At 37.0% G+C, this 21978-nt stretch overlaps 1 protein-coding gene across 1 annotated transcript in view; it reads right to left on the reverse strand.

Annotated features, from left to right (window-relative positions):
- WWOX (WW domain containing oxidoreductase) overlaps positions 1-21978 on the reverse strand; it is a 477447-nt gene that overhangs the window by 440655 nt on the left and 14814 nt on the right. The window contains exon 5 of the mRNA XM_005528189.2: positions 13438-13544. Within this exon, the coding sequence (XP_005528246.1) occupies positions 13438-13544 (107 nt within the window). The remainder of the gene's footprint in view (positions 1-13437; positions 13545-21978) is intronic.

Below are 21978 nucleotides of genomic sequence, written 5' to 3' on the forward strand. Positions count from 1 at the left end.
CAGATACATTAATGGATTTATCCATGTATCCTACACTAAATCTGCTGCAATGGCTCTCAGAATCAGGCCCTCATATTAAGTAACTACCCACTACACAGACAATACAGGATTTACCTACATAAAAATAAAATTGAAGAATTTTAGTTTATTTCTGCACGACTGCAAGCTGACCTCTGATATATGGCATTTACCAGAGCTTTGGAGAATTATCTTAATTATTCTGATTGTCAAGCTGTCATGTAAAGGGTTCTTGAACATTACCATATGTATTCATATTGTCAAACACTATCTCAGACAAGTGTAGCAAACTCACTGAATATGTTGCTCTAGATTACTGTTTCAAGTAAATATTCAAAGGAATATTCATACAACACAATTATTTTAACTTGAATCGTGTACAAGAATGTTAGCTATTAAAATTATACCTTCTAATATAAATTAGGGAGTTTTTATACAGCTTTTAAGTGTAATTTCAGTAATTGTAATCTTTCTAAAAATATAGCTAGTACCACGCTAGTCTGAGTTCAAGTAGTTCCAGGATACTTTTTAAAACAAATGCATACCTTTGATCTAGACCCCAACTTTTTGATATCTAAGGCAAAATACCAGGGTGTTCAGAACATGCAGTATCTCCCTTCTTGCAATTTTTCACATGGCAAGAAATATTCCAAAACTTTACTAAGGGGAAACCACTAGAAAAATTTGGAAAACGGAACAGTAAGTTGACAGCATGTAAGCAATATCCATTCTGACTTCAGCAACATCAGCCTACCAGGGAGAGCAGCTACAGGATTAAATCTGTTCAAATAGCTTTGACCTCCCCAAACAGCTGCCAGCTCTGCACAGTTTGTCTGCAGAACCCCAGATTAACGAAGCCAAGTCAGGTACTTACAAAGAGGGGATTTTCCTCTTTTATTTCAGTTTCGGAGTCATGAGACTTTCACCAGTTTGGTGAGATTTCAGTACCATGGGGAAATGGTGTCTTTTGAAGCCATAAATATTTTCATACTAATGAAGACTCTTCCTTTATACAAATGGAAACTCTCTTCAACTGCATAATATTTGAGTGTTGAAAAAAAAAAGCAACTCCCAGCCTCCTCAGATGTCACAGAGGCACCAAGACGAACCAGACTAAACCCAACCTCTATGAAAGACCTTTCTGCTCCAAGAGAATACAATATATGGAATTTTTAAACTTTACCATTCCTTAAGACCTACCACATTTATGGAAAACACCACAGGCTGACATCTAAAAATTATTAACAAGTTTCAGACTTGCTTTGCTTTTTCTGAAGGTGAACTTTAAGCCCTGTAAGGAACACCAAAAGGAAGAATTTTATCCCAAACTGTGACAACTGTAACAAGCTATGTCTTAGAATAGTACATCTTTAATCTAACACCGCAGTCCTAAATCTGTTCTGGTTCTACAAATGCCTCTAGTTATTTCCTTTTTATCAGTGAAGAAAATGAAATAAAAAGTATTTCATACTTACCACCAAACAGACCATGTTACCCCAGAAGACGTGCTTAAATAATTTAGCTGTTAAAAAGAATCTTTAACTATAAATGTACTAAATTCCAGCGCAAAAGATAACTACAAAAGAAATTAACACTGCCTTAGGAAAAAGAGATAACATTTTTCTAAAGCATTTCTAAAGCTTTTTGATATGCTATTTTTTAGAATTATATCTGGAGAGAACTAATATTTTTAAATGAGACTTTGAGAGCTGCTCAAATTGTAAAGTACCATTTGTGCAAGTCCAAGAGTTCTGAGCAACCCATAAAGAAAAATCAGTACCCAGTCTTTACCCACTAGAAGAATGAATACCCAGCAATCAGAATTTGATATTCAAATAATATTCACCTAAAATATGTTGTTCCTGCTTCCATCAACAACTTTGTCACAATATATCAAAGCAAAATAACATTTTCTCCCCACAACAACTTAGAAGTTTCCAGGGCTTTATCATCAGTCGAAGCAGTCTGTTTGCATTCTCCAATACAAACTGACAATCTAGTGATACAGTACATTAAAAATTCTCTGTAGTATTGACTGCCTGAAGCTGATGCTCCCTTGCTAAATGCAGTGCAGTTCAATTAACAGCTCTTCAATATACAATTTAATTTTTCTTTCATCTTGATCCACAGCTGAGCTTGAAATGAGGAATGTTGGAATAGATGTACTTTAAATATTGAAGCAAGTCTTTATAAATAAATCTATCAAACTCGTAATGATTTCTGTCATAACAGGACCAAACAGATGAACCTGAATGTCTGTGACTTTCAGGTTTGTGCATTGTTGTTCTCAGCTTTATTCCCTCAGTGAATTCCTCGTGTGGGGGAAGGCTCCAAGAACTCCCCCAAAGGAGTGGAAGAGCTTTTCCCTTACTGCATCATCCTTAGAACTTAAAGGAACAGATTTCTGCTGATGCTTTTTAAAGTCTTCTGCATGTAAAAATCCAGCTTATCACTTATGCCACAACAACCATCTTAAGGAGTTTTAATACTCCTCTAATTATTTAAGAAGGTTATCGAACAGAGAAGTATATGGCACCAGTTTCCATTATCAAATTTTCACTCAACTGAGAGACAACCAATCCTGAATTGGAAAAGAAATATTTAATGCATAAATACTACCCTGGATACCATTTCCCCCCCTGTAGTGTGAATGTACATAGTAGGCTTCAAATTATCTCTAGGTAGTCATGCCATTTCTGAGGAAAATGTAAGGTTAATTTAACCTGGACAGAAAGAAATATTTGATTTCAAAGTTCCTCTAAGTGGGACACTGCTGAAGGAAGCTATTAGTATCTCTTACAGCGTGCATGCTCAAGGAAACACTGTGGATCAGCTCATTTCTCACAGGTACACTCCACAGCTTTCCAAGTGGGAGGATTTACTACTGCCCATCAGAAGGGAAAACGCTTCTCTTTTAAGCTAGAGGCATTTTCTACTCCTTAAACACATTCACAGAAACAAACCTGACAACTCTCACTGCCCTGGATAGCAGAGGAGCACTACAGACACAGAGAACTCCCAACCTGCACAAGAGGAGCTGTGAAGCCAGACAGGCTTCGGCAGGAAAACATAAACAGCATTGCAAGAACAGAAATCCACTTCAGATTAACTCAATCAAACATTCTTAATTAATACTTAAGTGCATAGTCAAATACGCAGGTTTACCTTGCATGTGCCCATATTTATAATGGTATCAGCTGAGATGGATAGATTTTATTCTTAAATGTTATATATTTTTCTTCTTCATGTATTTTTAATCATCTTACCTAGATTATCACTTTGAATGCTGAAAAAAATCTTTATAAAACTAACCAGTCTCATTATTGCCACCATTTCCTTTTTTCCCTTTATTTCTAGTACTACATTTTAAAAAAGTATCTCAGTACTGTATTTAAATTGTCACTGAAATAACATTCAGCATTTACAGCAATTAACTCATCATTACTGTGAATAACTACACTAATTGGGATGCTCTACAAACCTGCAACACTGCAGAATTAAAAATAAACATAACAAAGATATGATTTACAACTAATCCATACTTACAATTAAACTTAGTTTCAAGATTTATTTCATTCTATTATTTTTTATTAGCTACAGCAGACAGTAAATGGGCTGTACTATGTTCTGCTTTGCAAACACCTAGATTATAAAACATAATTACACAAATTAATTAGAAATGAGTATATACATTCATGTCTTTGTTTGTAGCCGTAACATGTTAAACATGACTATATTAACGAGCAGTTCCTAAAATTTATAAGCTGGTGTAACTGAGGAAAATATTAAAACTCCCTGACCACACAAGGCATAAATGTCACCACTTCAGATCTCCTGATGTCCTGTTCTGCAGCTGCAGGTCCTTCTTCTACACAGCAGGGTAACAATTCTTGCGAGCAGAATACAAGTGCAGACTGAAATTTTTCCTGAACTGGGTCTTGTACTTTTTTCCCCACCTGCTCTCAAAGGTTCTCTGACAACTAAGAACCCAACGTCCCTTCAGTTCTGCCCACTGACTGCAAAGTTGGTTCAAAGCCCATTTTGCCTGGCTCCAGTAAAAACAAAGTAATAAAAACTACCCCAAATACCCCATATTTTGCTGGATTAATCCCATGCTTTTATTTGATAAGCAAAGTTTCTTGTTGAAGTTAGTCTCAGTGACCCCAAATGAAATACAGGAAAGAAGTTTAGCACACCACCTCCAAAGGTGATTATTAAGATAAAAGGGAGTGATTAAGGGATGAGGAGAAATTAGACAGGACAGTGAACTAAACAAAAGGTATGATGCTTTGGCTTTATAGTAATAACAGGTTTACAAATATAATTGACAAGCACATAAATTATTAGTACTTTTTAAGCATTATACTCAGCAAGTCTGTTTTCAAGACATCTCCTGCATTCCCGCTGAACTCCAGCTATGCTTGTTTTATGTCACTTATGCTGCTCTGTAGTCATATAAGCCTGATAATTATCTTCAGTTTTATAAGCTATTGTGGATCATGAAACAAGCCAGTGCTTCTTTTGATGCCTTCACATTAGTCCCCTGTCACTGTTAAAACTGCAAGTGATCCTGCAATCACTTTTTATTCTTTTTTTCCTTCTTTTTAATGCATAAAAATTCTACAGTTGTACTGCACCATGCTGGAGTTACTATTTTCCTGCTCTACTATATTTAGTGCTACAGTAGGACTTTAAGATTTTTGGGTTTATCATCAAGAATCCTTTAAACATCATTATCACACTGCCACAGCACTGCAGATCCACAAGTAGGAAGAAAATAATCTCTCTACCTTTTTCTTCTCCACACTGAGCTCAACCAAAATACATTTCTGTACTTCAAAAGATTAATTTACCATATTGGTAGGCTGGTTACAAGCTTAAGAAAAAAAAATTTAAGGAACTGATTCTTCACACTGCAGGCTCCATGACCCATCAAATCAAATTCTTTGGGATCTAGAAACATTTTTAAGTCTAAAAACATAAATGCTGACTCACCTCTTTGGTTTTGTTTTAATTTTTGAGCAACTTTTAGGGTAAAGGCACATTTTAGAAACATAATAGAGAAAACCAAGACAAGAACACCACACAGACCAGGCTAGCAACAAGTGTGCATTGCACTTAACTAGTAAGACTGTGTTTTGTTATGAAGTATTCTGTTTCTTCAATGTGCTGGAAGAGCTACAACTATTGCCCACTAACACTCCTTGTAGCAACTTATCTTTTGGTGTGCACTGAAACATCCTGTTCACTTGTGATGATGAAATAAACTAATAAAATTGAGGAATTAATGTAAAAAAACAATGACATGGAAACATGCAAGATCCTGAACATAAAAGCATGAGTCTTTTGTTCACTTTTTTATGAAATTAAAGCCAAGAACGAATCTGGCGACAAAAACAACCCACCAGATTTTACCAGGACTTCCACAAAAAAAAAAGAAGATCAGAGCACACATTAAATCATTAGCGAGCCACAACGCTGCCTGTTTAGTTTTAGCATGCAGAGAATGAAACTCCTTGCAGAGGCAGAAGAGGAGCAGTGCTATAATTACAAGGCAGTGCTGTGCAGCCCAGTTAATGCCGTGCTTTGACAGTGCAAGGCTATTCCTGCTCCCCCGAGCCCCGCTGCAGACAGGGTTCACTCTAATTGGTTCCAAAGCACAACCCACCACCAGCAGCTCCTCCAGCCCAGGAATGGTAATTTCCACACCACTGTAAATAGTGTTTGCAAACAATACAAACACGGTAATAAGAGGCTAGGTGGGTAATTAATGTGTGGTTACAAAGCAGCTTATTTGCATTTTTATTTAAAACTGCCTTCTTTAAAAAGCTGCTCAGATTTCTTTTTGCAAGAGGAGCCTTGGTTAAGGAATAGAGCAGTAATTACTCTCTTTAGGGGTTCTTTTATACACCCTTTAGGGAATTAGAATGAAAAGATAAGCAGAATTATAAAGGGAATCATGAAAAATATGAAATGCACTATAAACACTTAGTACTGTATTTACCATAAGCTAAGCTTGTCTTCTTCATTAATGGAATATATTACAAGCTTATGTTACAATCAGATTAATTGTGAAGATGGTTTTAAAAAAAAAAATATATCCAGACACTTTAATTCCTCCTCTCCCAGAGCTGACAGCTAGAAATCCAGTGACAGCAGAACTTACTCAGTGTAAGAACACATCTATCTGGACTACAGTAAATAAGTTTTCAAGGTCAGCAACATTAAATAATTTTATAAAACTATTTATATAATAGTTATATATTTAAGATTTGTATAATAGTGTGTATAAAACATTCTGAGAGAGAAAGGTTCAGGAAAAGACCAAACCCAAGTGACACTAAATATATAAATTATCAGAGAAACCCAAACTTTGTATCCTATAAGCTACACTCAAGTCAATGTACAAAGTCTACATTTTTATAAAGACAGACATCCCCAGACAGGTTGGTGATATATTTGAGCACACAGTGTCTCCTAGTGACTTTTAATTGAAGATCAGGCATGAAGTGCAGTTTTTAAAGGGGTTATCCTGAGGTCTGTTACTGTCTGGGGGGGGAGGTCTTAAATTTTTTTTTGTTAAAAAGCTCAAACTGCATTTAAGTAGTATTATTATAAAGCTTTAGGCATGGTAGGGATTTTGTGACTCACATTTCCAGATTAAGAACAGCAGGGCTGTGCTAAAGAAACAAATTACCAAAAAGATCACTTTAACATTTCTATGTATAAAATTCTGCTGACTGGAGGAAAAAATTAAGGAATAGTAAAATACTGTGACTTCTTTCAAAATTACATTTTAGATTTTTTTTTTAATACACATGTAGCAGATATTGGAAGGTGAACAGAATTATGAGAGTAGAAGTAATTAAATCAACTCAAAAGACAACTTTTTTCTTTACTGGAGGAAATCATGGCAAATTGTCTTACTGTGTTAAAAACCTTGCAACCTCACAGCTCCGGGAGTGCTCAGTTTCTATCAGCTGTGTACAGCGTTATGAACTCACACACACCTGGGTGCTTTGGGGTGCAAACAGATTTAGGGTTTGCTCCTGGATTTGGGCAAGGGTTAAAGGCTAAGGGTAACCTCAGGTTTGGGGGTTGAAAGCTGTTAAAGTGGAAACAAACCCTGTCCCTGCAGCACCCAGGGAGGCGCTGGGCATGCTGACCTCTCAGCCTGGTTGCTTCAGCATAATAAGTAATAAAACTCTGTCAGTTGTATGTATCCACACAGTACCAGTGCAGAGCTAACTGCAGATGAAGATGTAAGCATCAAACAGTTCAGCTGTAGCCAGTACATCAACTCTCCAAGTAACTGATATCAGTATTCAGGAGGATGCCCAACCCTGAAAGTTAGGGGCTTAACACATCTGCTATATAATTCAGACTCTGTTTTACAGCGGTTTCATTACTAACCATAAAAACTGTAACAGTGGAACTGTATAAACAAACTGAACAGTATTTTTACTGTAAAACATGAATGTAATATAAATATTTGCCTTTCCCTTTTCTCAGCATCTGTAATGAAATCAAATTCATGCCATATGTTTATGGTGTACAAAAAAAAAAAAGACCTCAACAATCCATCCATGTAAATGTTGATTATACTGTTCCATGTTTTTAACTTCATGTGGGGGGATTTTTAAGCATCTGTATTTGGAAAATAGCTTTGCAGCACACATCACGCTCTTAAGATTTCTCAACTGAGCCGATTACTCACAGAAACTTACTGAATTCTTAAATATTATGGCCTAAATCTGGTCATATGTTCATATTGGTCCCAGTGAGCTGCTGCTAGCAACAGGACTGGGTAATGTTTATACTGTCAGTTCTCCACGAGTAACATACAGTCTGATTGCATTGCAATTAGTTAATTAAAAGATTCCTTCATTTCAGAAAAATCTGGATCACACCCTTAAGAATCAAAAAGGCATCATACTCATCAGAGGCAATAATTCTTTCCTTGGAGTGTCCACAGCTGCAAGTGAGACACGTTGATGCAGATTTTTTTTTATTGCATTACCAATTCATTTAATACAAGATATTACCCCTTCCTGCAAAGCCTTTTTCCCACGGCAGGGTTTGGATAACGAACTTGATTCTTCAGCATGGGCACTGCTCAAGCACTGGAAAATGAATGTATCCATACACTGCAGGCCTTTCTGTGTACTACACTGTGATGGCATGTGAGCCAGCAATACACAGTTTAGGATATCCTGGCTTCAAACAAGCCAATTCTTTATTACAAAATAATAACACAATATTGGAAGTAATATTCTCACAGAAATTAATGTGCTTTACTAGTAGGATATTCTGAAATATTTCCTAATTTGAGGATTATTTTTAAGAGGTTTTATTTAGCACCACTTTGAAAACCTTTGATTATTTAACAGACTGTGGTTTCAGTCAGTATTTACTGCATCTCCAGAGCCATCCTCTAGACAGTCTTCAGCTTTTCCCATAAATGAAAACCTATCACTAACCATGAGGAGGTTAACAAAAAATTCTAACCCAAGGATTGCAGTGGAGACAAAACTCTACAGGAGAAAACAGAGGCCCTTCCTCGAGGGGAAACACACACGGTGACCACATGAAAAACGTGCCCAGTTTGCTTCTTGTCTTTCTGCACTTCACAGGATCACAACTGGAATACAAAGACTCACTTATCAGGTTTTAATATCATTCAGTTACTTAATCAGCAAGAATATAAATCACTCCTCCAGCGAAGAATACTTCAGGGGAAAGGAATACAGCAAGGAGTCACGTTTGTTTGGTTGGTTTTCTTCACAGCTTTTCTCTTCTCTTGTCACATCTCTACCTTGTGAGTCTCTACTTAAAAAGCAAACCCAAATGTTCTTTTTACAGTTTAATCTAATCTTTAATGTAGCTGTAGGTTTAACACTGAGGAATAATTACCAAAGAAACATTATACTTTTTATGAAATATTAAACTTAGAATTTATCTTTTAATATCTACTTCAAAGACTATTTGACACAAATAAATAAATGAGAGCTTCTTGGCAAGAAAAGCTGTGATTTATGAAATATTTTATTCATTCATATTCTTAAGTATTTTCTTGAGAATACCACTAACATCTGGAGCTACACAGTCTTATCCAAACATTCTGCTCGTACTCAATTAGAAAATTATATCAATAATAATGTAAAATGAATTACCTAGCCTCTCTTCCTGGAGCATAGATTTCCATGTTCGTGAGAGCAACTATGTGTACAAACAGCACTGTAGTGTTTTTCATTAAGCCTCAAAGTCAATTAAGCTACGAATTGGAACAATCATTCCTCCTTTGCAAAGTATTGATATTTTTCTTGGCTGCTTTCAGGCCTTTTCACTACTCAAGGAGAGATTTATGTTTGACAATTTCTTTCTGATTAAAATGAATCATAACTCTAGAATTCTAATTTCCTCTTTTCCGAGCAAGAAATTATCAAACAGTTTTAAATTGATATTGAATGTCATCGTGCATGAACACTCATTTTCAAGATATCAAATGTAAAGCTATACTGATCTCTCTTTTCATCTGCTGCCTTTACATACTTTCTCTTCCTTTTCCTGTCCATATATATGCATATGTATAAACATTAGATTGCACCAATATAATCAACCATACCCCTCCATAAAAATTATATTTGATAGACCAGCCAGACCAATCACATTAAAACTTGTCACAATGCTTTACACAAGGCAATTACCCTTTATTTGCAATATTAGCAAAATTCTGCTGTCATTTAGAAAGAAAATAACCGAAATACTGCAGGTTGCAAACAAATGTCAGTTAACCAAAGTAATTAGCAAGTTTATATGGGTAATCCCTACTCAAATGGCTCAAACTCCCTATAAAACATATCTTCAGGCATAAATTGTTACAAACGAAGTTCTCTAGATTTGTCTACAACAGCCAGTTAAGATCAGTTCGCATTTGCTTTTTAAACATAATGGCAGCTAATCTGAATAAAATCTTATTTCCTCCCATTATTCCTGCTTTTTTCCTCTAAATCTTAACAACTGGATTTTCCCAAGCCACTTAGCCATCCCATTTTGTCTTTATAAACTTGATTTTTGGCTTTCACTACAAGCAAACTGAAACTGCATTTTTTGCCTAACAACTGATTTCAAAGAACAACAGTCCCAGAGCAGAGCTGTGATTCTGCAGACACTCAGCCTGTGGAACTCCAGACAGGGATGTCACAGATTCCCTAAGGGACCCAGCTGGGTGGTTTTCCTTACTACTGTTATTTTATGTACACTCTAGTTTATTTTAAAATGTTGTCTTACATTAGGTTTGATTTGGGTTTGTTTAGTTTTGTTGTGGTTTAGCAGAGGTGGTGGTTGGGGTTTTAAAAATTACAGCTTTTTCCAGCTATATTTCAGGCTGTAGTTAATACAGGCCATCAATTAGATATCAAAATTTGAAATAATAAGTTGCTTTGTTACATACTTTTAATTATTTTCTCCTCTTGCAAAGTATGAGGAACTGTTTTGCATCAATAAAGAATGGAAAAGGAAATATTCTGCGTCCAACATCTAAACCTTGAGTACCAAAGGGTACTGTCCCACAGAAAAGTCAGCATAGGGTACACACTGCTTTTGGTAATACACCTGTTTTTGTAGAAATACCAATTATATTACAACACAGTAGTAAAAGTCCACACTTAGGCCAGGTAAACACAAACAACCATTTGGCAACAGTCTGAAGTTTTTTTGTTATAAGAGCATATTTCATGCAAATTAAAAGAGGTTTGGGAACTCAGTTGAAGAGTAACAACATATCTATCAGATTTCTACCCCTCAAATTACTTGAGGAACATTGTATTTAAAAGCACAGCTCAGAGACTTAATCTCAAAGATTTACAAGGAAACATAAAACAAGTAGGTAGCACTATTGCTACTGAAAATACCACCTGAGTACCATGAACGTGAGGCTCTGTAAGGCTGCAACCTAACCAGCTGTATTTTTCTTTAAATTTATTCCAAAATGAAAAGTAAATCAACTTCCTTTCAATAATTTTGCTTTCCCTTGAACAGAGGAGACAAAATTCTGTGCATGCTTAGAAGTTTTTTTTAGCAGAACAGTTGCAGCTACATATTGAGAATTCATCTGAATCAGATGCAGAGGTTGTTGATATTTTTTAAATTCTTTCATTTTTTAGGAAAGGATTGTCCATTAACAACTTCCTGTAATTACACCTATAAGCTAAAAATTAATATTTTGCATCCATATTTTAGTATTAGAAGCAAATCAGTCAAATTAATCTTTGTCTCTTTGTTTTCAGTAACTGATTTTGGGGCAGGTTTTTGTGTTTGTTTTCCTCAAGCTTGCTTACAATTTGATGTAAATTTTAAGCATCTTGTAATTCATCAACTAATTCTCTCCTGGTTACACACTCCAAGTAATTAAAGTTCAGTAATAACTTATTCTTTCTGCTCCAGCACCTGCATTTCATTTGTTTATTTTCCCAGAGTCATAAATCTGAGGGACTGTCAAAGTGCCATAATATTAGTGCAATAATCAAAGTTAATTAGTCCCTCTCAATAAACAACAACAAAGCCATTACAAAGATGCATTGAAGGTTTTCCAGCTACCCAGTTTACAGATGAGACTCTTTCTGAACAATTAGAATTTGAAAACTGTTAGTAAATAAATGTAGTGTTTCTGAAGTAATTTGACCTTCAATGTTCTTCATTCAATTAACAACTCATTAACTTTTGGTGAGATAGCACAGGTATTAAGACAAATATTCTGAACTCCCACAGTCTTCAAAGTGCTCAGAGATATGGTTAGGATTAAGAGGGTAATGGGATATTTTTCAAATAAGAGGTGTTCACCACTGCCTAATTTTAGTTAGATAAAACCTGTATAAACAGCCATATTCAGCTGGACTGGGACTATCAAATTCAAACAAAGTATCACCAAATCCAGTTCTACTGAAAGAGAATAAAATATGCTGGCCTCTGTTGGAATTCTAAGCTATTGAAATAAAAAAATAAGAATAAAAATGAGAGAAGAGAAGAGAAGAGAAGAGAAGAGAAGAGAAGAGAAGAGAAGAGAAGAGAAGAGAAGAGAAGAGAAGAGAAGAGAAGAGAAGAGAAGAGAAGAGAAGAGAAGAGAAGAGAAGAGAAGAGAAGAGAAGAGAAGAGAAGAGAAGAGAAGAGAAGAGAGAAGAGAGAAGAGAGAAGAGAGAAGAGAGAAGAGAGAAGAGAGAAGAGAGAAAAGAGAAAAGAGAAAAGAGAAAAGAGAAGAGAAAAGAGATCAATAACAGAGAGTTTTATTGGGATGAAAGCATCAAGGAGCACATTCTTCCCAACCAACACTTTACTATAAATCATTCATATGATCTGGGCAAGAGAAAAAGTCCTAAATCCAAAGACTGATTCTTTATGAAACTTGTGGTTACAAAACTTAGCAATATTGAAAGCATCACTTATCTGGAAATACATGTAAATAAGCACCATTTGTTTTGCATTAATAAACGTTATAATTATCTTTAGATTACTTATGTGTAAATATTAATACTACTGAGTGCTCTCCCATGTCATCTGGGAGCAACTGAAATACTTTGAGAGCTCAGTAAATAAAAGCAAAACACTCATCAGTAATTTTAGCTAGAAAGAAATAAGAATCTGATCCATTGGTCTTTTAGTGATTTAAGGGTAGAGATGTCACCACATTCTCTCCTGGAAATCAGCAGTCCCAGCAATCTCAAACAAAAACAGCTTACAATCCTTGCTAGCAAATAAAGGATTGTGAAAGGAATAAATTAGGACAGCTGAATATATTTTAATAAGGGCCTCAGAAGATCATTTTAAAAAAATGGGTATTAGGTCAAGTTAGGAGTCAAAGACCAACAAGGCAATAGATGGGACTGAAAAGCTCATGTTTGTGTAACAAAAATGGGAGAAAAATGACAGAAAGTGAGAAAAAGCTAAAAGGAAAAAAACACTGAGACAGCCTGGCAGCAGGGCTGCAGAGCCTAAGGGACTCAGAGAGAAAAGGAGAAACATTCTTGTGTTCGGGAAGTACAAAAATGACCCTCTGAAATCTCTCACTCTAGAACAACTCTGGGCAAGACAGTGGCTGTTTTGGAGGACTATGCCCATCCTCCTTTGGACAGTTATTCACTTTGGTTCTGGAGTGTCCTTTTCTGTGAACCAAGCCTCAGCAGTTCTTCCAAACATTTTTTTTTTGCCCTTACAAAGCATCCATAAATAACACAGATAACAGCACATACATGCCTTGTAAGGCATGAAAAACCTCTATCACCCATGCACCAGCAACTGAGCAGGGTGTTACCAAATGAAACAAATTACTTTTTCCTTACATCCTGGCATGGCAGTGCTCTGTCTAACTGCTGGCACTGCACAGAGGACTCTCAGGTGCGTGTTGGGCACCGTGCATCCACTCACCCATTCCCCCAGGATGCGCTGCACGGCGTCGTTGCCTCGCGCCACGCTCCTGCAGGCCAGGATGACACACGCCCCATGCAGGGCAAGGGACTTGGCAGTTTCAAAACCTAGGATAAAACATTGTTCTAGTCAGAAAGAGATCCCAGCAGCAACACAGAGTTATAAAATTACCTGAAAACATGAGCCACACATTTGAGTGCAGTTAGGGTACCTGCAGTCTGGGGACCTGACAGTCACCTGGACACAGCTTTTAAGAGCACACTTGAAGAAACAAAGACACCTCAATTTGGTCAGCTCTTTCAGACAATAACTGTTTATATGTTGTACAAAACAGGTCTGGCACCTTCAAAAAACAGACTCAACTTCTCTGCCCACCAGTGTCCTCACCTTTCAGAAGAGTAGGATTGGATGTGACCCTTCCTTGTTTGTGAATAATGTGCCACCCAGAGAGACTGCAGAGCCACTGCACCTGACAAGTTCACACTGGAAGTGAGAGAGTATCCAAAACTGAGCTCAGGGCTCTTTAGGTGCACAATTGGCCTCAGAGTCATCAATCTGAGGACCACCTGTGTCAGTGAGAACAAAATGTTGTTTGACTCTTCAATGCACTAATGAAAAGCTACATAGAAGTTGGTCCAAAGTACACTTTATTTAATTGGAAAAAAATCTGTGAGAATTTACAACAGGAGATGAGGATTTTGGGGAGAGCAGAATGCCCATGAAGAGCAGAGAACTAAGCCAGAACCTGGGTTTCTACCACTGGGTCTCCATCTCCATGGAGATTCCTGCCAATGACAGGAATTGCCTTCTAGCTGAAAGAGGCATAACACAGCTTAATGACTTCAATTAGAAAAGCCTAAACTATGAAAGCAAGACTCAAACTAAAATGCCCAACAATTTGAGTATGTGGAGAATTCAAAGAGAAGAGGCATTTGTTTTAGCTTTATGACATTTAAAGCATGTTCATGATTTCCTGTTAAAAACTGTTTACCAAAAAGCCTATGAAGATGGCCTGTCTCACTTCCAAAACACCCTGGAGCAACAAAATCCAGTTACAGCACAAAACATAACTTTGATTAGAGAAACAACAGACACCAAGACAAATTTATACAATTTTCTGCAATTACATACTTACGGTATTTAAGTCCAAGCAATTTTCCTGTATCTCCTTTAAAGCCATTCACTGCACCAAGCAACTTTAATTACCTGGATAATTCATTGCATGCACATGAATTAAGCTACAGCATATGCAAAGATTTCCCCTGTTCCTAATTCCACTTTAAGCATATTTAACTAGAATTTTTCTTGTAACTAATATAAGATGTACCATTAGCTAGCTGTTATGCTTCTTGTTTTGCACAAGAATACTTATTTTGACTCACTGACCGTATTATTAAAAATTAGTTGCAATGCCTGGGAATAGTTTTGCTATTGTTAAACAAAGACTGAGAGCTGGTGGCCAGATTAATTAGCAAAGCGTGATGATGTTTTGCTAACTCTACCCCATGTCACACTGTGCAAGATAATAAACCACAAAATAATAAATTCCATGCCATTCTCCCCTATAGTTAATAGCTTGATACTCATTATAAACTAAGCAAGTTCCATGCTGTGAGTTTAGTTCATTTTATGCTATCTCAACTCTTCCCTGCAAACTTGGAGATCAGTGTTAAGCACTTCTCTTTAGGACGTCCTTGCTCTTCTCTGAGCTTCCAAGAGTGATTCTTCACCCTTAGGCAGACGTGTTCTGATCTTTATGTGAAATCGTGCGCTAAAAAACCTCCATTTGAATGCTGCAACAGGTGAAGTGCTGCCATGTCTCCCCATCAGACATATTTTAAACTAATTCACAAACACTCCTGCACAGAAGTACAGTAAGATACACATACAGCTTCTAACTGGAGCACCTGAAGGAGGAGCTTGGAAACACCTCAGTATCCAAATCCTTTTACAGCTTTAGCTCCTGCTTCTTCTGCAACAATTAATGCTTCGTTCCTCCCCCAGTATCAAAAAGTTTTGACAGGTGGGGAAAAGCTTCTAGCAGGGTGAAAAACATTTCCTGTCAGATTCATTGTGTTAAACTGTAAACAGCATTTGTTCTTCAGCAAAATGCAGCTATATTTTCAATATACAGTAAATTTTAAAACCTCACTCTAGCACAGATTAAGTACAAAACTATTTAAACTCTATAAATAAAAATCTTAACCTCTCTATAAATCACAATCCACACTGAATGTGGTTTCATACACCAAAGTTAAACCACAAAGATCATAAACACCCAAAGAGTAAAACCTTGAAAAAAATCACAGCAGTGTTACACAGAAAGAGAAGCCTAAATAACTATGTAAGGGACATGCACAATTAAGGAACCAGAGCAATTTTATATACTATATATACAAGTTATATTCTAGTTGTGGGGGTTTTAAAAGTAGAGAAAACTACACTAGAAAAACAGCACAGAATTACAGACTTGGGCATCAAGGACAACCAATTACAAGGAATAAAAGAAACTCTTCCCCCAAATGTGACAGGAGAATAACATATTTAAATAACATCCACTTCAGAAAAGTAATCACTGCATTGTATGGAGTATTTAAATAAACTATTTTGAGCAAATGTTTTATAAAACTAATTTCAAGCAAGTGCCCTGGAAATCTCAAGTTTGTGCTGAGATCAACGACTCTTGCTGCTGGTGCTGCGGCTGAACGAGCTCTAATCCGACACTCAGAAGTGAAAATCCTCTTTAAGAATAAGACATACATGGGGATAAACATTATGGCACAGTTCTACATCACCAGCTAACCTAAAGGACCGGGAGCAGAACTAACAAGAGAGCTACAAGCACATGGGATTTGCTAGAGACATTTAAAACCCTTCAGCCCTTTCTTACAGCATTCGTTCATAAAGACTCAGAATTAGCACTCAATTTCATTCTTCATCTTCTACAGTGATTGTTCAATACTCCCACATTCCTGGCTATCTGAAGTCGACTTCTGCCACTGAATTTTGGTGCAGATTTTCAGCTAGAGGTGTCAATTAAGAAGCAGTTAGCATTGCTCAATTAATGCCAGCTACACTGTGTCAACATGCACCAGAAGAGAGCAGGGCTCTGTCCAATGGTGCAACCTCCTCTATAAAACACAGAAAGGGATTCACTGAGTGGAAAAGTATTTCAGTGATTTCTTGTTTAAACAGACAGCACACACTCCATCAATCACTGGGGGACATTTTGTAAAGAGAATTTGTACCAAGCCTTTACATGTTTTAAAACATTCCTTTATTTCAAATATAAGGAGGTTTGAATACTCAAGAAAAATTAAAAAACATTTAGAAAAAAGCAAGTTTTCTTCAGCTTCTCTACCTTTGCCCAAATAATCCAGGATACCTTCCTTGGAGCTGTCTTTTACAACATGTTTGAAACACAATGATGTCATCTTTCTTTGAAAGCTTAGTTCTCAGTGTGAAAGCCTACAGGGTTTGCTTTCAACAAACCATCTTTAAAAATCAGAATAGACTCTCATCCCAACTTCTGCACCTCAGCAGACTGTGTTCTGATTCTGGGGACTCAGGAGAATACATAGAAACAAAAAAGATGCTTGTGCCCTAGAAATCACTTCGATTTCTTCAAACTTGGAAGACCTAAACAGAGGTCAGAAAGAACCAGTTCATCTCACTCAACACCTCCTCAGAACAGGAGTAAAGAAGATTCAAATGTGCTACAGATAAAGCGATAAAGAATTCTTTTCAGGTTGAAATACTGCAACACTGAGGTGTGATTTAAAGAAGAGTCTTCTGCAACCAGCATCACTGCTGCCAGTGCTGGTGGGTCCAGAGTGCAACGTCCAAAATAGCTTGCACAGGCACATGCAGAACATCACATCATTGACAAACACCTTTCAGAGCCAAAAAAGCACCACACATTCCATATCAGGATTGCTTGGCCCCATCCACTCTGCTTCAGTACAGATATTTAGGATAAAATCTTAAGAGACGCATTATTCAACTTGCTCCAAATGCAAGATTTCAAGCAACCAAAGCATTAAGATATTTTAAGAGACTCAATTTAAAATAAGCAATTCCCATGGAATACTAATGCTGCCTCTGTTCCCACGTGTTTGCAGGCACATGGCAATGACACATACTGATATTTTTCATTGCAAAGTGTGATGTTATATGAAAGATACATCCTGCCCCTTCCTTTGTGTGCAAATTGGACAAACTTGTTTTTCTTGGAGTCACGAAGCACAGAAAAAGCCAACCCAAATGAAACAGGATGAGTAATGCATTGGTTCTGTTTTCCATCTAATCAAAACTATGCACTCCTTACACTTTTTTGCAATACACTGCTCTGGACAAGGCCAAGTTATTCTTAACAGCGAGTGCACTGCTGTTGTCACTCACAAAAACCCAAAATATTTTGTTTCCTTGAAGGGAGTACAACACTAAAAATTTTAAAACACCCTTAAATTAATGGGATTATAAATAACTGTTGCCTGTTGTTGCTGTAAAATATTTAAAATGCATTATTTGAGGGTAAGAAAGCTGAATTTGTGGCTGATGGTGCTGCAAGCAGGCACAAATCCAGCACAGGGACCATGTCAGGCACATACGGAGCAAATATGCCACAACTAAGAGCCATGAGGTTGCAATCAGACCTGGGATCTGCTCCAGCTCACTGCACAAAGATATCCACCAACCCAACTGGACAACGTCCTCACACCAGACATGAAGGAGGCTGGGACTGGAGTCCTTTCAGCTGTTTCACCCAACTCTGATCAGTATCTCAGCTAGCCAAAGGTGCCACAGCAGACCCAAGCACGCATTGCTCATCCTTCACGGTGCAGGAGTGCTACTTTCCAGCATAAACATTGGAATAACAGCCAATTGCAGCCTAGAATGAGCCATGGAGTGAGAATGCAGCACATTAAATCCAGAGCCAAGCTACCTCTCATGTCCCAAGGTAAGATCTTGCTTTGCTTGTGTCAAGGCAATTCCCACCAACCACTAAATGTCTGCCCCTAAAATCCATGGAGAAACTACTCACAATAAATGCTGTTTTCAGCTAAGTCAGATTGTCTTAAAGCAGCCTAATGGAAACATAAAGGGAGACAAAATCAAAACTGAAATTTTATACTAAACTGCAGAGATCATCCCAATAGAGACTTTTCTCCCCCCACTTCCCAAGTCACCTAAATGCAAACAGGTCCTGTAACGTGCCTGAATAGAGGAACAGTGGCCAGGGATTAAACTGAAGGGAAGAGAAGAAGAATCAGAGATGAGAAGTGACTTTTCTGTCAAATCCCAATTCTATCTTTCATACCTATTCCTTGCTTTAGATGTACATCAGTGATCAAAAATCACAGCCAAAGAGTTCAGACTTGCATCTTCCATTTCAACCAAAGCCAGAGCTCTGTACTCTTTTAAAAGTGGGCAAAAAAAAAACCCTCTCAGCCTTCATGTTTCATCTTCATCTTGCATTTCTTTATCTATTACAGAATCATGCTCCCACCAAATCCCAAACCAATTTTTACCACATATTTTTAAAGTGTATTGTGTAAGTCCTGTGACCAAAGCATTTTACCAAAACTAAAAAACCTGACAGAAATTAACACAACTATTCATATCTCAGCAACACATCTGGAACTAGGGATTTTTCTGTTTGAACCTTTTTATTCTCAGTGTTTCTTCAAGCATTTAATAAACCCATGTTTTCATTTGCTTGTCTTTAAAAATGACATTGTGGCTTCCTGCAGGCAAGGCACACAGTTTTCCTAACACAAATCAATTACTGTATTTAAAAAAAAAACATATCAAAATTTAGTATTTGGCTTTATCATTTAATGTTTAAGGAGAGTTTATTAAATATTTTATTTTTCTTTTTGCATACAATTTTTTTCCATTGTAACCGATAACATATCATGAAGGCAGACAGGCATCTGAATATGAAATAACAAAAAACTTCACATTTCCTAAACAAAAACAGCCTTTGCACCTGAAAGTGTATTTAAATGTATTATTACAAGTCAAGTCAAATAGAGTTACACACATTTTAAAAGAAACCTGAAATACCACTTTGTCTCAAAACAAGCAGAACTTATCTTAGTGTGACTCATATTCTTTATTTTAGTAAAAACCCTAAATTATTCAGAATTACAAATGCTTATATTCATAAGGGATAAAAAAATATTTTGTCAGACTACAGTTATGTTAACACACTACTTCTATTTTTACTGCAAAATAAACACTTCCAAATTAAACATTTAACTGAAATCTGGAGTAGCAGAAAACAACAGATCTTCCCATAACGTAAGTCAACATCAAACCAGTATCTTGATGAAATCTAGATCAGGTCTGAGCAGTCAAATTTGCTGTGACATTTAGGGCACTCCACATCTCAGCAGTAATTATTCCTGAAGGTTTAGCAGCTGTGGGATAATAAGTGATCAGTTCTTTTGTTTATTTGCTTAAATAAAGCCAGCCTATTTATAAATACCAGTGCTTGAATACATTATTAAGGAAATAAATAACATTTTTGTGCACGCTGCTGTAGCTTCATCATTATTTAACAGCAAAGCTGAGGTGAGCTGAAGAGAGGTGGTGGCCACAAAACTTACACCAGTCCCACACACAAACCGTGAGGATTTACCCAACACCAGCAGCAGCAAAGGCCAACAGCAAAGGGACTTCAGTTTCTGTCTAATCCACACACCCTTGGAGGGTTTGTGTTCTGGAAAAATGCCAGCCTTCACAGCATTCCTAAGGCTGATCAAACATTCAGCATCCACTGGATTCTAAAAGCTGTTTTGAGGGGTGGGGTTTTTGCTTCCCCCGCCTTTCCAAAACTTTGGGGCTTTTTTTCCTCCCTTTCTGCTGCTACACTTAACACACCTTCTTAGACAAGCTTACTCAAGTGACCAGAAAAAATCCCAGGGAATATAAAATTTATCTTTGACTGTCTCTCTTGGGGATTGGCAAACACTTCTTTTCTAAAGCTGCTCTTTGCATCAGCAGTAGATTTTAGCAACACAATAGCTTTTCCCACCAAAGCAAAAATGGAGAAAAAAAAGCCAGAAATTGTCTAGTTTCTTTTCAAGTACACTTCTGTTCCTCTGTTAGCCAACACTATCATAGGTTTCTGTACTGCTGAGCTGAGCCCTAATTAAACATAATAAAAAAAATTAGCTGCATGTTTTGAATCTCCTTTTGGCAAGTACAACAGTGCAATGTTAATAAAAGAAGTAAATTCAATAAAGAGAAATACTTCATCCAAGGCAGAATAATTAAAAGACATACTGTGCTGTCAGCTAAAGTGCTAGATCCTCCCAGCTTTAATCTCAAAGTCATTCCACGAGAAATGCTCAGTGTTATGTAAAGATACAGAGAAAGTGCTACAACATAAACTGGACCACTTTTTTTCTTAAAACAAGCTATGTATTTATTTATATCAGTTATACAAACAGTGAAAGATTTTAAAACGCATACTAAATATTTTACAGATAAATAATAAAACAAGGTTCTGTGCTAGAAAGCTCACAGTTCAGCTTACAAAAAAAGAGATATCTCAGGGAATCAAACATACAGAGCCAGGTCCTGTTCTGAGAGCTCACATTTTGTATCAGGGAAAGGCACAGACTGAAAATTAAAACAGCACTACCGGATTTCTGGCAATCTCCACCCACCTCTGTCTTTGGGCCATATGAGATAAGACAATTGGTTTAGCTTGGCAGCATAAGAAAAGTTTAATAAAAGAGTCATTTGAGGATGCTGAAGAAAGACCTGAGCACGGGAAAGATGCAGTTCATTGCTCTCTAGTTCAAAACTGGCAAACCTTTGGGTGTGCTTTAAACTACGAAGGGAAGAGGGAGGTGGGAAGCTGTTATGTAACTCAAATGATCCATCATGTGGTTCCGACATACAAAGTAAGGCAGGAGATGGAGTTCTGAAACAAAAGATGAAGAATAAGAACAGTATTAACAAAAAGTGTCTGTACACAAAAGCAAGGAGAATGGAAAACAAGCAAGAATTAGAAGTAAATTACAATGTAAGGCCATGGGCAAAAAATAAAAATAAAAATAAGAAACCTCTTTGCCACACATTTAAGAAGTGCACGAAAACATGCCATGCATCTTCCCACACCAAAATTAATTTGTAGCTTTTTAGAAGACATTTCAAGTCCGCTAACAGCTGGAAGATCAGCAGCCCATCCAAGAGCTCAGCGACAACCATCCTCTAAAGCAAAGGATCAATAACAGTTACACACTCCATACCAAGTTTTTTCCTCTCTTCTATTGTGAAGCCTCTCTGCCTTACATTCTAGACACGCAACTTTTTATTTTGCCAGAGATGAGTGTTTAAACTGCCAGATGCAAAGAACAGAACCAAGAAGTCTCAGGCTCTATTCTCTGGACCACCGACCCAATTCAGACACAGACACAGTGAGACACCTTCTCACAGATCACAATCTTCACTCACAGTGCCAGAAGTGTGCTGCCAAATAGGTCATGCACATTTTTATGCACTCTGCTTAGCAAGGCACAAAAT

This window comes from Pseudopodoces humilis, chromosome 14, assembly GCF_049639895.1.
Source record: "Pseudopodoces humilis isolate 2021_Gansu_Grassland_sample_001 chromosome 14, ASM4963989v1, whole genome shotgun sequence".
Taxonomy (NCBI): Eukaryota; Metazoa; Chordata; class Aves; order Passeriformes; family Paridae; genus Pseudopodoces; species Pseudopodoces humilis.